Source organism: Hemiscyllium ocellatum, chromosome 7 (genome assembly GCF_020745735.1).
Source record: "Hemiscyllium ocellatum isolate sHemOce1 chromosome 7, sHemOce1.pat.X.cur, whole genome shotgun sequence".
Classification (NCBI taxonomy): domain Eukaryota; kingdom Metazoa; phylum Chordata; class Chondrichthyes; order Orectolobiformes; family Hemiscylliidae; genus Hemiscyllium; species Hemiscyllium ocellatum.
Window position 1 is genome coordinate 37,828,468 of NC_083407.1, and position 21,090 is coordinate 37,849,557.

General features: G+C 39.0%; 1 protein-coding gene across 1 annotated transcript in view; it reads right to left on the reverse strand.

The window, feature by feature from the left end:
- thsd7ba (thrombospondin, type I, domain containing 7Ba) overlaps positions 1-21,090 on the reverse strand; it is a 578,787-nt gene that overhangs the window by 14,012 nt on the left and 543,685 nt on the right. The window contains exon 25 of the mRNA XM_060827743.1: positions 9,695-9,887. Within this exon, the coding sequence (XP_060683726.1) occupies positions 9,695-9,887 (193 nt within the window). The remainder of the gene's footprint in view (positions 1-9,694; positions 9,888-21,090) is intronic.

A 21,090-nucleotide genomic window follows, 5' to 3' on the forward strand; every position in this document is an offset into this window, starting at 1 on the left:
CCTATCTACCTGCAACTCTACTTTCAAGGAACTATGAACCTGCACTCCAAGGTCTTTTTGTTCAGCAACACTCCCTAGGACTTTCCCATGAATTGTATAAGTCCTGCTCTGATTTGTTTTTCTAAAATGCAACACCTCACATTTATCGAAATTAAACTCCATCTGTCACTCCTCAGCTCATTGGCCCATCTGATTCTTTCTTTACCATAAAAAGTTGAGGCCCTAGCACTGATCCCTGTGATATTCAATTAGTATAGGTTGCCAACATGATATTGACCCCATTCACCCCAACTCTCTGTATCCTGTTAGTTAATAATCTATCCATGCTAATATATTATCCAAGCACCTTGTACTTTTACATCACATCTACTGGTTTCTTTTCACATACCTTACTTTTTACATTCTTAAAGAACGCTGATAAATTTGACAAACATAATTTCAACTTCATAAAACCATGTTGACTTGGCCTGATTAAATAATGATTCCGTAAATGCCCTGTATGACTCCATTCATAATGGATTCAAACATTTAGCTCATGATAAATATTAATTCAGCACATCCCTCAAGTATGAATATCTTTTCAAGTTTTACAAATGATACATTTATGTCCCCAAGTTCCTCCTTGATCGCCAGCAGTGTTTCTTTTTTAATTAAAGATTTTGGAAGTAAGTTTTAAATGTATATCTTCTGTAAAAGGGAATCCTCTTGAAAATAGCAATATGGTAGGTCTGTGTAATTTTCCTCTACTGTGTGGCTTTATCAGTAGCAATTCAGCATTGAGTGATGAAATTACATTACTTAAGGAGGGAAAAATTGAGAAACACTATATTAGCAAACATGAGAAATGCCCAGCAATAATTACAAGTTATTTTCCCAAAGTTATCAGTGAAGGCAAGATAAAGTGACTCAGCAGTATTTGAAAATTTATGATATGGTGTGGAAATTTTTAGTAACTTGTAAAATATTAGAGAAGAATCTTTCAGTGTAGAGTATACAGAAATGTATGAAATGCTCGATATCTCTTCTAATGACTAAGATAAGTAGTAAAATGCATCACCTCACTTGAAAATTTGATGTATATATTTTACAAACTGACACAATGTGAGCAACAAACCATTACTTCAGAAAAGAACTTGCTCAGATTAAATTAAAATGTAGCCAAGGTTGGTTCCTTGGATAAGTTACAATGACAAATCGATGTTTCTAAATTATGGACATAAAGTACTTTATTTTCCCACAATCTCTTCAAATACATGGCTGCAGCTGACTCTGTGATATAGCAATACCCTGGCTAACATATGAGCAACATATACTTAAGGAATATATTTAAGATGTCAAAGTTTAAACATTATGGTTTGAATAAAGAACCCTTTAGCTGTCAGGAAGAAAAATGACTTCTGTCAGCAACTTAAAAAGATGGTGGTACAGTACCTATATTTTGTAAGATGACCTTGGATGCATTTAAATATATCAGTAAAAAATATACAATAATACAGGCAGCAAACTGCCTTATATAAATAGTTTGAGCATGATATGTATCATCTCATAAATGTGTTTAGCACCACAGGTAATAGACTCATGTTACAGTTTGTATCTGTTTCTTAATTTAGATCAAAAGTACTTAAAATACAAACAGTATAAATCATTTCAGAGACTAAAAGGCAGATTTTCAAACCATTTGGAACATCACAAATGCATTGAAGACTCTCCTATATTTGGAAAATATGATGAATTTGAGGCTATGGATCATAGCTAAGAACATTGAAGTCCAGAAGTCTGCCACAGAATACACCTATTGCTTTTTGAAATATCAAAAAGGGGCCAATTTGCCAATTAAGTGTTCATTCTTAACCAGATTTCACAATGCGTTTTTGCAAGAAAAGTGATTGGTCATTTTTAAAGTTAAAGGTGTATTGGCTGCTAACAGCTGTAACTTTAGAAATTTATTTTTCTGGACAGATTGCAACTGGAATGGATAATATCAGAACTGTTATACCAAAAAAAATGTGACACACAGAATTTCCCGAAAGCACAGACTTAAATAGAGCATGTGTATAATTGTCTATATTTTAACATTGACACAATTCACAAATGCTCCATGAAGCAGCCTTGCCAGACAGACCAAGACAACAGCCAGGTTTAAACTGATATGTGACATACAATAGCCACCTCACACAAGAGAAAATCCACCCTTCAAATGGTACAAGTAGCACTGTGTTCCCACACCTCCCCCCCCCCCCCCCCCCCCCACCCACCACTTATTATAGGATCACAAATGACCAGAAGCTGAAACAAGACCAAGATTATCCAAAACCCGACTAAAAATAAAACACCACAGATGCTGGAAATCTGAAATAAAAACAGAAAGTGTTGCTGAAACTCTCTAGGTCTGACAACATTTGACGTGAGAGAAACAAAGTTAATGTTTTGAGTCTGATACAACTCTTTGGAACTCCAGTTCCAAAGTGTCCCACAGACTGTTTCTCCAAAGTTGCCAGATCTGCAGAGTTTCTCCACTACTTCCTGCTACTCTTTTATAAGTTTCATCAACTGTACTAATAATTGAACACTATTGAAGAATATATATGCTTTTACAGTTTTTCCAATTCCATGGCAATTTTCTATCTGTTTCACTCATAGAAGAGGACTTAACAGCATGAAGAGTAAGTGAGTGGACAAACACTTGACAAATGCACTATAACATGGTTAAATATGAAGTTATACACTTTAGTGTCAAAAACAGAAAGAATAATATTAATTAAATGGTGATATATTGGATGGGCACTTTGGATCCTGGGTGTCCTTGTACACCAGTCAATGAAAGTGGATAGGCAGATACAGCAAGCAATCAGGATGGCAAATGGTATATTGGCCTTCATTGCAAGAGGATTTGAGTTCAAAAGTAAGGATGGTGGTATCCTACCTGGAAATGCACGCCGCTTTGGTTTCCCTACAACAGGAAGAATACACTTGCCATAAAGGGAGTGCAGCAGAGATTCATTAAGTTGATACTGAGAATAGTTGGATTGTTCTTTGTAGAAATATTTGTTCAACTGGATCTGTATTCACTAGCGTTTAGAAGGATGAGAGGAGCTGTGACTGAAACAGATAAAATTCTAATAGGTCCAGACAAATACGTTCCCTGATTGCAGGGTCTTGTACCTGGGAATACAGTCCCAGGACTTGGGGTGGATTATTTAGGACTGGTATGAGGAAAACATTCTTCATTCAAAGGTAATAAATCTGCAGGATTCTCTACCACAGAAGGCTGTGGAGGCCAAGTCATTGAACACATTTCAATAACGGGATAGATGCATTTCTGGGCTTTGAAGGCATCAAGGTGTATGGGAAGAAAGCGGAAAGATAGCATTGAGATATGGGATTAACTATGATCATGCTGAATGGTGAAGCAGACTAAAATGCAAGAATGGCCTACTTCTGCTTCTAGTTACTATATTTCTACCTGTCTTACAATTCTCAGTGATTGTAAGATTGGACCAGATTATAGAGTGAAGGAGGAAAGTTAAAATTTGATTTTTTCGGCGGTGGGGGGGGAGTGCTGGAGGGGGAGAGGGCAGAGGGGAGGAGGCTTTCCATTTTTGGAGTTGCCTGAAATTTATAATAAATGGAAGAGCCCAATTTTGATACCAGGGTTAGGTTATAAAGCGCGTGTGCATCCTTAACCAGGATTGCAATTCCAAAACAATTACAAAGCAATGCCAGGGAGACATGGATTGACAACTAAAACTAGCACTCTATAATGGGCATAGTTACTTGTAAGTTTGTGAAAGGTCACATGGTGTAATATTTCATTAAGTCATTCAACCCATTAGGTCTGAACACCAGCAGGTCAGAAGACATGGGAAAATGCATAGAACAAAGAACATCGAAAAGTACAGCACAGAAAAGGATCTTAGGCCCACGATGTTGTACCGTGGTTTAATCCGAAAATATAATAACTTAACCTACACACCACTCAACTCACTGCTATCCATGTGCATGTCCAGCAGTCGTTTAAATGTCCCTAATGATTCTGCTTCCAATGCCACTGCTGGCAATGCATTCCATGCATTCACAACTCGCTGCGTAAAGAACCTACCTCTGATGTCTCCTCTATACCTTTCTCCTAATATCTTAAAACTATGACCCCTCATACCAGTCAATCCTGCCCTGGGGAAAAGTCTCTGGCTATTGACTCTATCTATTCGTCTCACTATCTTGTATACCTCGATCAGGTCTCCTCTTTTCCTCCTCTCCAGAGAGAAAAGTCTGAGCTTATTCAACCTTTCTTCATAAGGCAATCCCTTCAGTCCAGGCAGCATCCTGATAAACCTTTTTTGCACCCTCTCCAAAGCCTCTGTATCTTTCCTATAGTAGGGCAACCAGAACTGGACACAATATTCTAAGTGTGGTCTCACCAGGGGTTTGTAGAGCTGTAGCAAAACTTCTTAAACTCGATCCCCCTGTTAATGAAAGCTAAAACGCCATATGTTTTCTTGACAACCCTATCCACTTGGCGGCAACTTTGAGGGATCTATGTACTTGAACACCAAAATCACTCTGTTCCTCCACACTGCCAAGAATTCTGTCTTTAATCTTATATCTAGCATTCGAGTTCAATCTTCCAAAATGCATCACTTTGCATTTATCCAGGTTGAACTCCATCTGCTATTTCTCAGCCCAGCTCTGCATCCTATCTATGTCACACAGCAGGCTTCAATAACCCTCGATACTATCAATGGCACCTCCAACCTTTGTATCATCTGCCTCTTTACAAACCCACCCCTCAACCTCCTCATCCAAGTCATTTATAAAAACTACAAAGAGCAGAGGCCCAAGAACAGAGCCCTGCAGGACCCCACTCATCACTGACCTCCACACAAAATAATTTCCATCTACAACCACTCTCTATCTTCTGTCAGCCAACCAATTCTGAAACCAGATAGCCATATCTCCCTGTTTCCCATACTTCCTGACTTTATGAATGAGCCAACCATGAGGAACCTTATCAAATGCCTTGCTGAAGTCCATATATATCACATCCACTGCTCGACCTTCGTAGACCTGTCTTGTCACCTCCTCAAAGAACTCAGTAAGGTTTGTGAGGCATGACCTGCGCCTCTCAAAGCCATGCTGACTGCCTTTAATCATAATATGTTTTGCCAAATAGATCCATAAATCCTATTCCGCAGAGTTTTTTCCAAAACTTTGCTGACAACAGACGTAAGACTGACTGGTCTGTAATTGCTAGGGATTCCTCTATTACCCTTCTTGAAAAGCGGAACAACATTTGCCTCATTCCAATCCTCCGGAATGACTCCTGTGGAGAGTGAGGAGGCAAAGATCCTCGCCAGTGGCTTAGCAACCTCCTTTCTCACTTCCTGGGGCAGCCTATGATAAATCTGGTCTGGCCCTGGTGACTTATCAATCTTAATGTTTTCTAAAATTTCCAACACATCAACTTCATCAATCTTGATCTGGTAAAGCCTGTATCCCAGCTCCTCAAAGTTTTCATTCACAACAAGGTCCCTTTCCTGAGTGAAAACCAAAGCAAAAAACTCATTTAGGGCTTCCCCTATCTGCTCAGGCTCCACGCACAAGTTCCCTCAACTATCCCTGATCGGCCCTACCTTCTCCCTGGTCATTCTCTTATTCCTCACGTATGAGGAATATCCTATGCACGCATAGGATCAGGGCAGATGTATCTATGGGAAGTAATATATAAATGCATTCTACATATCTGGTTAGTCTTTCACTTGCTTTCCCCGACTGTCTAGGTGACAGAAGATATCTTTGAAAAATTCATAGCCACTCATTACCATCTTAGCCTAGCTTCATGCATATTGAATGCTCTCTCATTTGCTGCAGCATGTTGTAGAGGATGAGCATAGATGCCTCTCTCATCCTACGCTCATAGGTAATTCACTTAGTGAGATTACTAGTGTGTACATATGCAGATACTGCAGCAAATTGAAAAAAAAGGTGTAAAGAAAGAGTTGATAATAAAATTAGATAGTCATGAAACAAGCTTATATTTAATAAATATGTGCTGGAACTTGATTACTGATCCCTTATTGCCTTTTTGTTGCAAATCAGCAAGAAAGAAAACAGATATGAATACACTGAATATTTTAGAATAGAAGAACAGTCTGACTGAGATGAATCTGTTCATATTTATTCTTAGGATGATAGTATGATTAGGTGAAAAAATTATTCCAGTCCTTCTTTAATGAAGCAACTGAAAATTATTTTGAAGAAATTCATGTGAATATTCTGGGGGAGGTGGTATGGGAGGTGAGGCTCTGGGTCCACCAACATCCTTGTATCACAATCCATTCCAGGGTATACTTTAGGCCTACTGTATTGCTGGACCTGAAGCACAAAATCTCCGATTCTGATGCCATCTGCAGATGCCACCTTCTCTGCTGATGTCACTATGATACACATTCTGCCATCACTTCTCCACCGCCAGTGCCAGGCCCAACCCAATGTTAAAGTGGCCAATCCTCAGGTGCCATGCTGGACTTACCTTGCTGACATCGTCTCCACCAATGTACTGAGAAAATGTCAACCAACTAGATTGGAAAGTGTCAGATGTAAGTGTCAAAGGTGTAAAAGATGATGAGAGGCATAGATAGAGTGGATAGCCAGAGACATTTTTTCCCATGGTGGAAATGGCTATCATGAGGTGACATAATTTTAAGATGATTGGAGGAAGGTTTAGGGGAGATGTCAGAGATAGGCCCTTTACACAGAGAGTGGTAGGTGCGTGAAATGCATTGCCAGCAGTGGTAATACAGTCAGATACATTATGAACATTTAAGTTATTCTTGGATAGGCACGTGGATGATGGTAAAATGTAGGGTATGTAGGTCAGTTTGATCTTAGAACAGGATAAAAGGTGGGCACAACATCGAGGGCAGAAGAGTCTGCACTGTGCTGTGTTGTTCTATGTTCTATAACCCACTAATCAAAAAATATGACAGAATTGCAGAAAACAGGAATTTTAGGCCAGTTAGCTTGATGTCTGGCATGGGAAGATACCAGAATTATTCATTAAAGAGATTATAGCTCTAGAAAAGAAAAGACAATAAGGAAGATACAATATGGTTTCATCAAAGGGAAATCATATTTAACCAATTTATAGGAGGTATTTGAAGGAGTGACAGACACTGCTGGTAAAAATGGGCTTGTAGACATACTATACTTGGATCTCGAGAAGGCATTTTGTAAGGTGCAACATCAAGGGAGATTGTGGAAAGTAAAATGGGGTAGTAGTTAACATATTAAAACAGGTAGATAATTAGCTGGCTAACAGAAAATGGAGAGTATGTATAAATGAGTCTTTATCTGGTTGGAGGGATGTAATAAGTGGAGTTCCAAACTGGTCTACAGTTGAGCCTCCACTTTTACAATTTCCATCAATGATTTAGATGAGGGGAGTAAAGGCATGATAGCTAAATTTGCAGATGGAAAGTATTTTCTGATGAAGACATTAGAAAGCTGCAGAGCATACAGATAAATTGAGTCCATGGGCAATATCTGGTGAATGGAGGATCATGTGGAAAAATGTTAAGATTTTCAATTTGGCAGGAAGAATGAAAAAAGTAGAGTATGACTTAAATGGAAAAAAGACTGCAGAATTCCCAGGTGCAGGGGGATTTATGTGTTCTAGTGCATGAATCTTAGACCATTAGTACATATGTATACATGAAGGCTAATGGGATGTTATTCCTTATTATGAGAAGAATTAAACATAAAAGGATGTTATGTTTCAATTATACTGGGCATCAATGAGATCACATCTTGAATATTGATTACAGTTTTGGTCTCATTATTAAAGAAAGATGTAAATATATTGCAGGTGGCCCAGAGAACGATTACTTGGTTGATAACCATACTGAATGGATTGTTGTATGAGACTAGGTTAGACAGGTTGGACTTGTTTCTGCTGGAGTATGGAAGAGTGAGGTGTGATTTGGCTGAAGTGTATAAGATCCTCAGTCATCCTGTTCAGGTCATAGAGTCTTTCAGCATTACAACATTAAAACAAAACACCCTTTGGCCCATCACAGTGTTAGTTATCAAGCACAGATCCACTCTAACCCATTTCTCAGCTCTTGGTGGTGGCATTGAAAACAATGGTATTTTAATACTTTTTAAATGTTGTGATGGTTCCCATCTTGGACACCTTTCAGGAAATAAATTCCAGATACCCGTCACTTCTATGTGAAATCTCTTTTCCTTAAATGTCCTCTAAATATCCTGCCCCTTTTCTTAAAGTTATGCACTCTGGTTATTGACTGCTTTACTAATAAGGAAAAGTTCCTTCCAACCTATGTAATTTATATCCCTCATCATTTTGTACATTTCAATTGTTTCCTCCCTTGGCCTTCTTGGCTGTCTGAAAAACAACTCCAGTCTATCTAGCTTCTCTTCATCGCTAAAATGCTCTAGCCCGGCATTTTATTGGTGAATCTCCAATGTATCCTCTCTTGTGCAATCGTATCCTCCCCACAGTGCAATGGTCACAACTGCACAGTTCTCTAGCTGTGGTCTCATTAATATATTATCTTGCTCCATCGTAATCTCTCTGCTCTTGTATTCTATTCCTCATTGAATAAGGACAAGCATCCCATATACATTCTTAACCACATTATCTGTCCTGCTGCCTTCAATAATCTATGAACACAGATACCAAGGTCCCTTGATTCTCAGTTCTTCCAGGTTCCTACCATTCAATTCAATACCATGCCTCGTTAGTCCTCCCAAAATGCATCACCTCAATGTTACAGGATCAAACTCCATCTCCCACTGGCCTGCCCATCTGACCAGTCCGTCCATAGTTTTGTAGTCTTAGGCTTTCCTCCTCAACATGTACACCAATATAGAAAGAACATTTCCTCCTATGGGTCAGTCTGGAACAAGGGCCAGTCTGAAATTTGGAGATGCCTTTTCATGACACAGATGAGGAGATTGTTTTTGTCTTTGAGGGTTGTGAGATTTTGGAACATTATGCCTCAGAAGGAGGTAGAGATGAGCTTATTAAATATTTTTACACAAAAATTAAATAAATTCTTGTTGGACAAGGGATTCAAAGGTTATTGGGGTAGCTGGGAATATGAAATTCGAAATATTGACAGATCAGCCATGATGTTATGAATGGCAGAGTTGATTTGAAGGGCTGAATGGTATATTTCTGCTCCTCAAAATTTTTATCCAGTTAGATTGTCAGCACTCATATTTTAAACAAATTATTCATTTAAAGTAACTGAGAGATGTCAGTAAGTAAATGTGCTGATGCAAAGTATTGATGTGACATTTTAATAGTGTAGAAAATGCACATACTCTGTATAGATATATGTAGGCAACATCATTACTTCACTAATACAGTGGATAGGCCATTTACTAACATCAACTCTCTTTGTAACATACATCTACCGAGTAAATTAGTGAATGCTTCAAGAAATTATAACACAGGAATAGATAGTTCAGACTAACCAAACACATTGATGTTTATTTTCTTGAGCAATCAATATGAGCATTGATCCGGTTTCATATACATATCCTGTCCCAACATCTGTTTATTTACTTCCTCTCATCACCAAGCTTAACAGTGGACATGCCTCGATCAGTAACTCAAATAATCTATTTACGATGCTTCTCCTCCACTTATTTTTAACACAATTCTTACCAGGATCAAAAGGTTCGATGGACCATCCTTTAAAAAATGCTTGGAATTTTGAATTGCCCAACTTGTTCTTCCCCACACTCGTCTTAACATCAGCTTTCTTCTCCTCTCGTCCAGGAATTTTAGTGCAGTAATCAAGGAATCCATAAGGAGTCATTACTTCCATATAACCTTTCTCACAGCCGCATACACCTCCCTGAGAATTGATTACAATGCATTCAGTTACTGAACAGGATAAAAATGTGTGTTTACAAATAATTGAGAGCTTCCAGGACTCTAGCTATAAAGCCATCAGCAAAGTAATATGTAAAGTTTCAGGAGTAGGTCGAGTTCCACCATATCTTTACAATTGTATTAACTGTTGTATAATATTTTTAACCAACTTGTTCAAATATGTTATAACACACCCCAGGAGGATTTTTTTTACGTGTGTTTAGGATACGTTTTTCAATCAATATGTAAATGACACTACTGGAGAACGGGCAAAACTCAACCTCTTCTTGGGAAATCAGGCAGGGCAAGTGACTGAGGTGTTAGTGGGTAAGCACATTGGGATCAGTGACCAAGATTGTATTAGTTTTAAAGCTCTATATAGTCAGTAGCAACGAATGCAAACTATGTGTAAGGCTGAGATCTTAAGCAGTGAAAAAGTAAATAGGCCCGGGTTGAAACATCCCTCTTAACAAGATGAGAATTTTGTAATATTCATTACAAGGGTCAAAATATAGGAAATTCTCAAATTATTTCATACTACCAGTGACATTTTACCCAGAAATCACATCATGGTGTAGATGGTTGGTAATAAAAGGGAACAACACAATGGCAGTTCTACAAACTTTTCCTAACTGTCACTAATCTCTCATGAGAAATCAGATCTCAAGTTTATACACACTCAACAAAGACCAAAGTGGACCAATCTGTTCAGAAGTGCAATAACCCTATTTTCAGTACCAATATTTGTAAGTGGCTTAACGCTGCTGAAGAACATGTGTTCTTAGTTTTGTTAGTGACCTAATGCTGCAGTGTGTGTGTTTTATTTTGGGCAGACTCAAGACTGGACTGCTTGCTTGGTCACCCAGACTATGGTAGACAATACAAAGCAGCTCTACTCTGTCAGTCATCTGCCAGGAGGTACAGTGCTGGATTGTCTAGTTTCATTCCCTGTCTTAATGTCAATCAATTCCACAATTTCCTTTGCAAGAAACAGTGTGAAAACCACAATACAAACTCACGTGACATGAGCTTTACTTCTCTCTTGGAACAAATGCCACATACAGGGAGAAACCTGCTTTTAAATCAGTATTTAAATATAATAAAGGAAAAGCCAGCAATAAGACAAACATTGCTTTCAAACATGGATTTGTTTACTGGCAGCACGGTGGCTCAGTGGTTAGCAGTGCTGCCTCACAGTGCCAGGTATTCGGGTTCAATTCCCGCCTGGGTCAACTGTCTGTGTGAAGTTTGCACATTCTCCCTGTGTCTGTGTGGGTTTCTTCCCACAGTCCAAAGATGTGCAGGTCAGGTGAATTGGCCATGCTGAATTGCCCGTAGTGTTAGGTGCAAGGATAAATGTAGGGGAATGGGTCTGGGTGGGTTGCTCTTTGGAGGGTTGGCGTGGACTTGTTGGGCCGAAGGGCCTGTTTCCACATTGTAGGTAATCTAATTGCACAGGGCAAAGAACCACAAAGGAGATGAGAAAAACAAACATTCAAGTATGGATTGACAATCTACTGACATTCTGTCAGAGTTCAAGTTATTTACATACAGAATAAACATTTACTTTATGGATCAACAAGTAAGTTATGCAAATGCAGATAGTCAAAATCCTTGTTGTTATATGAAACAAAGGATTAAGAAGAGTCAATTCCTCAGGCAATCTGAATGCTGATCTCAAAACATTCCTGCTTTAAAAGATCAGCTTAAAGATAGAATTAACATCAGGATGCACGGGCTTCAGTTCACATCTTACCAACAAGAGGACACTGAGTTAAAACATACAAGAAAGCAAACTGCTCAGAGAGACCTAAACAAGCACACAATGCTCCACAGCACAATGTGGAAAAGAGTCAACCAAAGAGAAATGTCAAGGATGTTTCCAAAGTTCCAAAAGTACTAGCAAGATCTCTTATGCAATGCTCTGACACCCATTTCATTACCTCTGTGCATCATCTCTTTGACAACCCACCAAGGGCAGCGGTACTCACCACTTCCGGGACATTTTTAAAGCTGGACATAGAGTCATGGAGTCATAGAGATATACAGCATGGAAACAGACCCTTCGGTCCAACTCATCCATGCCGATCAGAAATCCCAACCCAATCTAGTCCCACCTGCCAACACCTGGCCCATATCCTTCCTATTCATATACCCATCCAAATGCCGTTTAAATGGTATCAGCCTCCTCTACTTCTTCCGGCAGCTCATTCGATACACGTACCACCCTCTGTGTGAAAACTTTGCCCGTTAGGTTCCTTTTATATCTTTTCCCTCTCACCCTAAACCTATGCCCTCTGTCAGATCAAGTCCTGCCAGTCAGGAACTGCCTTTTACCATGCACATATTGTGAAGTGAACCAGGGTTCACAGGACACTGGGTGGCACGTCTGACAGTTCATTGCAAATACAGATGCACATTCATAAACATACAGGTGTTCCCCCACATCTGCGGGTAATACATTCCAAGACCTACCACGAATGCCCGAAATAATGGATAGTAGCGAACCTTATCATTTAAATGGGAAAATTATCTCCCAGACAGCCCCCGGAATTACTTCTGAAGTGTCCCATGTTCGATATAATGTTTTCACACCGCGGTTAACTGCGAATAACTGAAACTGCCGAAACTGAATCTGCGGATGTGGGGTTCTCCTGTATTTTAATTTAAAAACCAAGCTAAACAGGCTAACTGTCTGTAGTGCCATTACATCTTAGAACACTACCTAAGGGAGTGCCTATTCTTCCCCCAATGCCCAATGTAGCCAAACAAGTCCTCATTGTTCTATGAGGGACTATCATGGACAGGAAAGCCTTCTAGTAGAGTCATAGAGTCATAGAGCGGTACAGCACAGAGACAGACCCTTCAGTCCAATTCATCCATGCTGACCAAATACCTTCAATAAATCTAGTCCTATTTGCCTGTGTTTGGCTAGTAGGCTAAACTCTTCTTATTAATTTAGGTATCCAGATGCTTTTTGAATGTTGTAATTGTATCAGCCTCCACTACTTCTTCTGGCAGCTCATTATATACATGCACCACCCTCTACGTGAAAAGGTTGCACCTTAGGTCCCTTTCAAATCTTTCTCCTCTCACCCTAAACCTATGCCTTCTCATTCTGGACTCTGCTACACCAGTGAAAAGACTTGTCTATTTATCTATCCATTCCCCTCATGATTTTATAAACTTCTATAAAGTCACCCATCTGCCTTTGACGCTCCAGGGGAAACAGCCTAACTGCTACCTCCTCCACACTTCCCTTCAGCTCTGATAAAGACTCATCTTTCTCTCGACGGATGTTGCCTGACCTGCTGTGATCTCCAGCATTTCTTTGTTCCCTATAAACCTTTCTTATTCATGTACTTACCCAAATATCTTTTAAATGTTGTAGCTGTACCTGCGTCCACCATTTTGTCTGGCAGTTCATTCCACGCACGAACTATTCTCTGTGCAAAGAGGTTTTCCCTCATGTCTTTTTAACAGCTTTCCTCCTCTTACCTGAAAGATATGTCCCAAAGTTTGAGCTCTCCCTCTCGAGGGAAAAGACCATTGTTATTCACCTTATCTTTGCCCCTCATGATTTGATATGTCTCTCCAAGGTCACCTCTTAACTTCCTACACTCCAATGAAAAACATACCAGCCTATCCAGCCTATTTTTGTAACTCAAACCCTCTCAGTCCAACGACATCCTAGTAAACCTTTTCTGAACCCTCTGCAATTTAATAATATCCTTCCTACAGCTGGTCAATCAGAACGGCATACAGTAATCCAGAAGTGGCTCCCCCAACATCCTGTACAACCTCAACATGACATCGCAACTCCTATGCTCAAAGGTCTGTCAATGAAGGCAAACATGTTAAATGTCTTCTTAACCACCCCATCTACCTGTGATGCAAATTTCAAAGAATTATGTACCTGAACCCCTGGTCTCTCTGTTCAACAACACTATCCAGGGCACTACCATTAACTTTATCAGCCCTGTCCTTGTTTCTTTTAGCAAAATGCAATACTTCACATTTACCTGCTACACCTCAGCCCATTGACCCAATTGATGAAGATCTCTTTGCAATCTTAGATAACCTTCTTCACTGTCCACTACATCACCAATTTTGGTAGTCATGATTTGGAGATGCCGGTGTTGGACTGGGGCGTACAAAATTAAAATTCACACAACACATGGTTATAGTCCAACAGGTTTATTTGGATGTACTAGCTGTCGAAGCACTTCTTGAAGGGGCAGCGCTCTGAAAGCTAGTGCTTCCAAATAAATCTGTTGGACTATAACCTGGTGTTGTGTGATTTTTAACCAATTTTGGTGTCATCTGCAAATTTATTTACCAAGCCTTACTATATTTTCATCCATATCGTTTATACAAATGACAAACAAAAATGGGCCCAGTACTGATCTCTGTGAAACACCGCCTGCCACAGGCCTCTAGCCTGAAAAACACCACCAGCCTCTGTCTCCTACCAGCAAGTCAATTTTGTATCCAGTTGGCAAACTCACCGTGAATCCCATATAATTTAACTTTACTAATTAGTCTACTATGTGGAAACTTGTCAAAAGCTTTACTCAAGTCCATATAACAATATCTACTGATCTGCCCTCATCGGTTTTTTTTAGTTATTTCCTCAAAGAACTCAATCAAGTTTGTGAGGCACAATTTCCCTTGCACAAAACTATGCTATCATAATCAGTCCCTGCCTTTCCAAATGTATGTAAATCCCATCTTTCAGAATCACCTCCAACAACTTAACCACTACCAATGTCAGGCTCACAGGTTTATAGTTCCCAAGCTTCTCTTTACCACATTCCTTAAATAAGGGCACAACATTAACCACCATCCAATCCTCTGGTACTTCATCCGTGGTTATAGATGTTACAAATATTTCTGCTTGGGGCTCTGCGATTTCTTCCCTAACTTCCCACCGTGTTCTGGGATACACTTGATCAGGTCATCCTGGAGGTTTATCTACCTTTATGTTTTCTAAGACCTTTGGCACTTGATCTTCTGCAATGTGAACTGATTTCAAAGCATCAATATTGATTTCCCTGAATTTATTCACTCCAGCCTGCATTTTTTTCTTAACAGCAAAAACTGATGCAAAATATTCATTTAATATCTCTCCTAACTCCTGAAGTTTCAACACATAGATGCCTTTATTGATCTTTAAGGGACCCTATTCTCTCTCTAGGCACAGTTTTGTTCTTAATGTACGTGTAGAATCATTATGCATTTTATTTGAAATGACTTGGTTTTGCTGTAGTTGAGAAGAATATCCTGACAAAAATTGAACTTCCTTAGTCACCCAACACCTTGTAATACCATCCAATTTTCCTGACTTTAAGCAGTTACCATTGAATGCTGCTGACTTGTCTTTTTCAGTTTGAGTTTTGGGTTTTTTAAAAAATTGTGTTTTAATTTGGCGCAACTAATTTGGTTCTTTTTTTTCACTGAAGTTAAAATTCAATTGAGCAATGCCTTTGAATTTTGAATATCCAGCTGAGCTACCCAAAAAGGCAAAGCAGCAATATTGCCATTGAACTTAGTCACTGGAGTACAAGGTATACAATCAGTTCTGCTATGACATGATAGTTCTGTTCTCGTGCAACCCTGTGTTATAAGAAAATTGCTTAATAGCAGCACCATTTAAACTAATGGGGCCAGAATCACGTTCTAATCAATATGTGCTTTAAAAGGTCGAGCTTTAGAGCATGTGTCCCCAGTTAGTCAATCGTGTTATAGTGAATTTGCCTTTATGAAATGCATGTTATAACACAATGACCTGTATGTGAACACATAATAAGTACTGAAATACTGGGCTCTTTCTTTCTTGTTGCTGGGACAAATCTGGCAAGCCACATATTAATCCATATTTCTATTTCCATTGTGAACTTAAACAGAACACTAAATGTTAACATTTCGTACTTACGTGATATAAGTTGCATACAAATGTGCATGAATTTTACAAATTTCTTAAATGACTAATTAGTTTTAATAAGATATTTTCATTTATGATATTTAAATAATTAACCATCCCTGTTGTGAGGGATTATTTAGGTCAAATATCATCGCAGAAGGATCTGTGTTATTTTTGAGAACTTGGTGCTATTGTGGCAAAGCACAATTTGCTGGAAGAAGGCTTCATTATCCATTCCACTTCAAATGCAATATAGCTCAGTCTGATTATTTTACAAATGACTTACCTAACACAAAAACTTCTATAACTTTTTTTACTCAATTTAATTGCTGCTTTCTTAATTTATATTACCGTAAAATGTAATGTTCAGCAAACAAATAAATGATCACAAATAGACCATAGGCTAAACTGTGTCTGGGGAATGCACCATTGCCAGTGTGAAAGAGCCTGAGTATTCCTATATTTTAGCCTTTGCAAGATATGCTGCTGACTTGTCTTTTTCAGTTTGAGTTTTGGGTTTTTTAAAAAATTGTGTTTTAATTTGGCGCAACTAATTTGGTTTTTTTTTTCACTGAAGTTAAAATTCAATTGAGCAATGCCTTTGAATTTTGAATATTCAGGGCGGCACGGTGGCACAGTGGTTAGCACTGCTGCCTCACAGCGCCAGGGACCTGGGTTCAAATCCCGCCTCAGGCGACTGACTGTGTGGAGTTTGCACGTTCTCCCCGTGTCTGCGTGGGTTTCCTCCGGGTGCTCCGGTTTCCTCCCACCGTCCAAAGATGTGCCGGTCAGGTGAATCGGCCATGCTAAATTGCCCGTAGTGTTAGGTAAGGGGTATGTGTAGGGGTATGGGTGGGTTGCGCTTCGGCGGGTCGGTGTGGACTTGTTGGGCCGTAAGGGCCTGTTTCCACACTGTAAATCTAATCTAATCTAATCTAATATATCACAATGGTTTGGTTTCTTGTTGAGACAGATTACTTAAAAACGCTCACTTCTATAAAATCTCAGATTTGCATATGGTCTGGGTTCAGTGCTTACTGCCCACGTGCAGTATGCCATTATTACTGCTATTCGGGATTAGTGGTGCTGGAAGAGCACAGCAGTTCAGGCAGCATCCGAGGAGGTATTCCTGATGAAGGGCTTTTGCCCGAAACGTCGATTTTACTGCTCCTCAGATGCTGCGTGAACTGCTGTGCTCTTCCAGCACCACTGATCCAGAATCTGGTTTACAGGATTTGCAGTCATTGTTTTTACCATTATTATTGCAACTTCAGCTAAAGGTGAGGGTGGGTATATACTGAAAAGTCACATGCAAGATGTAAATTTACTGTCTTAAAGGTATATTGCCTGTCTGGATTTGCATCTATGCAATAATACAATATTCCCTACCCTATATTTTCATTACAAGAATGGGAAGCCTTTCCAAGCAACCATGTACAGGACTATATTGATGCATTAGGCTGAAGTTTAGTAGAAATGAACTAACTGGCAATTTTTGCAAGTTTTATGTGATCAGAAGTGAATGTATTCAACAGATGGAAGTTAATTTAGGTAAATGTGAGGTGCTGCATTTTGGAAAGACAAATCAGGGCAGGACTTAAACACTTAATGGTAAGTTCCGTGGGAGTGCTGCTGAACAAAGAGACCTTGCAATGCAGGTTTGTAGTTCCTTCAAAGTGGAGTCACAGATAGAAAGCATAGTGAAGAAGGCATTTGGTATCCTTGCCTTTTTTGGTCAGTGCATTGCGTATAAATGTTGAAAGGTCATGTTGCGGCTGTACAGGACATTGATTAGGCCGCTATGGGAATATTGTGTGTAATTCTGGTCTCCCTGCTTTAGGAAGGATGTTGTGAAACTTGAAAGGATTCAGAAAATATTTACAAAGATATTGCCTAAGTTGGGGCAGCAAAGGATGTTGATAATTCAGATTCAGCGATCAGAATGTGAAAATGACAGAACAATGGTGTGTCTAACTGTCAGATTAGAAGGGAAAAATAGTTTCACTGGAGTAGGGGGAGAGAAGGGAGGACATGGTGACAGAGAAAGTAACAAGCAAAGTTAAAAGAAAAGGAAGGAATGGATTCGCAAATTGTTTGAAACCTTCCTGATATCATCAATGTTCATCACCTATCCACTGAAAATCCAGTCTCATGTACTTACTAACAAACAGGTATTAAATTGAACCTTTTAATCTGACAACCCCAAAGTCACCTGCCTCCAGTGCTGCCTCATGTTTGCTACAGTAGACAACAGACCCGCTTAGAGGCCAAGTAATGCAAAGGGGATTGAAAACACATGCTTGTGGAGAAGGAAGTGAGAACATGTCTGGGCTTGACTCCAACTCCCCTTGGGAAAATTGTCCCTCTTTGTCCTGATACTTTTGTTCACCATTGGGCAACATATTCTTAGGTGATTGGCCACTACTCAATATAATGAGGATGCTATATGCTGTAATTACAGAGCTTCTATGCACCCTCACTCGCCTTCCTTGGTATCAGAAAATTGGCTGAATTCAGAATATACAATGTTGATTTAAGTCATGTCAACTCTGTTCCATGAAAGAATTATTACATTTTCAGAACTCTGGTTGTGGGCTAGCATGATAATATCTCTTTCAAGCACTTTCCACTGCAGGATTTCTGGACATTTTCAGTCATTGCAATTGTTAGTGAAAGGGGCTAAAAGAAATTTGTTTTCCAATGTCTGACCTGAAAATGGCCAGAGTTTCTGTTGCCCTAGTCAATAAAATAAATTATGCACATCATGTTGTTCAGGTCTTCACACTCACTGTATGATTACTTTATACAAGCTTAATGAAAATACTCCTACTTTATATCTAGCTCTGAACCTAGTCTGAACCTGGATAGGTATATGCTGTCACCATCACTCTTAATGTAGGGCTAGTTCTACAGAGCTTGTAGATCTCAATGTAGCTCTACAGAGCTTGCTTGGTATAATGTGGGAGAAGAAAACCACTTGCTATTTAACTAGAAGAGGCTCTGCTAAAAACAAGAGGTAATTTTGTTGCATGATAGTAACTAGCTGGAGGTTACATTGATAAGAAAGACATTGGTGTAAATCTACCAATCTGCCAAAAAAATACATTCACCTTTTGAAGAGTTCTTTCATTTGAAGCACTCTAGTCTAGGCCAGGAATCTTCAGTCAAGTGGAAAGGCTTTGCAACTAAGCCTTATTTTCATGTCAATGCCTGCCATATTACAGCATTTTAAAATCATGAAGCCACATTCGCAGTGGTTGAGGCAGGGAGTCATCCCAGGTTGAATCCACACTGTTGGCATCAGTTGGCATTGCAAACCAGCCATCCAGCCATCTGAGCTAAGCTGTACTTCACACTGTACATTTTGCTTGAGAGCCTATCATCATTGCATGTTTGACAGCACTTAATCTACCCAGAATGTAATATGAAGAAATAGACAAACCTTTAGAATTTGAAGGAATTAAATAGTAGTTTTAATGTTCATTTGCTGACAGGTACAACTGCCATTTTACGTCAAATAACCAACAACTCAACCCCTTCACTTTAACTCAAGTTAACTGAGGTAACTTGGTAAACTGTGTGGATATCCTTGCTGTGAAATGTTGACCTGACTCAAGCATGTTGCTTTAGCTGTATCTGTAGGAGTGTTCAAACAAGTTTGAACATGTCAGACTTATTATCACCTTCATGATTTTTTATTCACAAAAATTGTTTTAATTTACTTTTTAAAACATAACTGAGGATTCCTCACTTTTATTTTTGTAATTCAGCCTTGCAACCACACAAAATTGAAAAATAATATTAAAAAGGAAGAAGATTTTGGCACAGTCAAAGTGTTTGTAGCAGCATATTGACTTTATTATCACCAGGGGGCAGTAAATGCCTTTTTTACAGCAAAATCAGCCTTCGTGAAAACTGCTTTATTTATTCTTGGGGTGTAGGTGTCTCTGGCATATTGGCATTTACTGCATATCCCCAGTTGCTCTTCTAGACCCAGTTGTGGGTTTTCTTGTTATACTGAATTTACTGGAATTCATTAATCAAAATCATGGTCTACAGAAAAACTGAAACAGACAATAAAATGTTGACCTAATTGCACATATAAATTGTCTCTTGTTAAAACTCATAAATAATGTAATTTATTAAACTGTTTAGGTAATTGTATTTCTTTTATCCCTGCTGAGTTCATATCCTGTGGTTCAACTAGTTTTTGACTCACAACTCATTATTTCAGATCCTCCATTAAAGTCTCACCCTTCACAAAATATATAGCAAATATTTTCCAGCGTCTTCAAATCTCCTTTAGCACCTTTAACATTGCTCTCAGAGGGTTTTCAGAAGTCCATCTATTGTTCTTTTGTATGCGATTATATAAACTGCATTAATGCATGTCCATCCTACACCACTCAGTGAATTTGCCGATCTGTGCACAATGATGTTATTTGTTCATACAAATCATGACAAATGCTGAAGTACTAGATTGCCTTAAATTCTCATAATTAATTACAGGTTGATCAGTATCATAAATCAACTGATTTAAAAAAAACTTTGAAACATATGAACATAGAAAATTGGAGTAAGTATAGTCCATTCAGCTCTTCAAGCCTGTTCTATCATTTGATATGATCATGACTGATTATCTTAGTACTCTTTTGCTGCTATCTCCCCATACCTTTTGACCTCTTGAGCCCAAAGAATTATATTTAATTCCTTCTTGAAAACATTCAACAGTTTGACGTCAACTGCTTTCTGTGGCAGAGAAATTCACAGATTTACTACATTTTGGGTCCAGAAATTTCTCCTCATTTCAATCTGAATTGACCTACCCTGAACCCTTAGACTGTGACCCCTGGTTCCAGACTCCCTGGTCATCAGAAATATCCTTCCTGCATTTATTATTGTCTAGTCCTGTTAGAAATCTATAGATTTCTATGCGATTCTATCCTTCATTCTTCTAAAGCCCAGTGAATATAGTCTTAACCAATCCAATCTCACTTCATACATCAGTCCTGGAATCAATCTGCCATACTTTTGTTGCACTGCCTTCATAGTCAGAATATCCTTTCTCTGGTAAGGTGACCAAAACTGCACACAATACTCCAGGGTGTGGTCTCATCAAGGCTCTGTACAATTGCAGTAACTCATCACTGCTCTTGTACACAAATGCTCTCACTATGAAGGTTAACATACCATTGGACTTCCACACCACCGCTTTACCTACATGCCTCCCTTCAGTAACTCCTGTACAAGGGGACACAGGTCT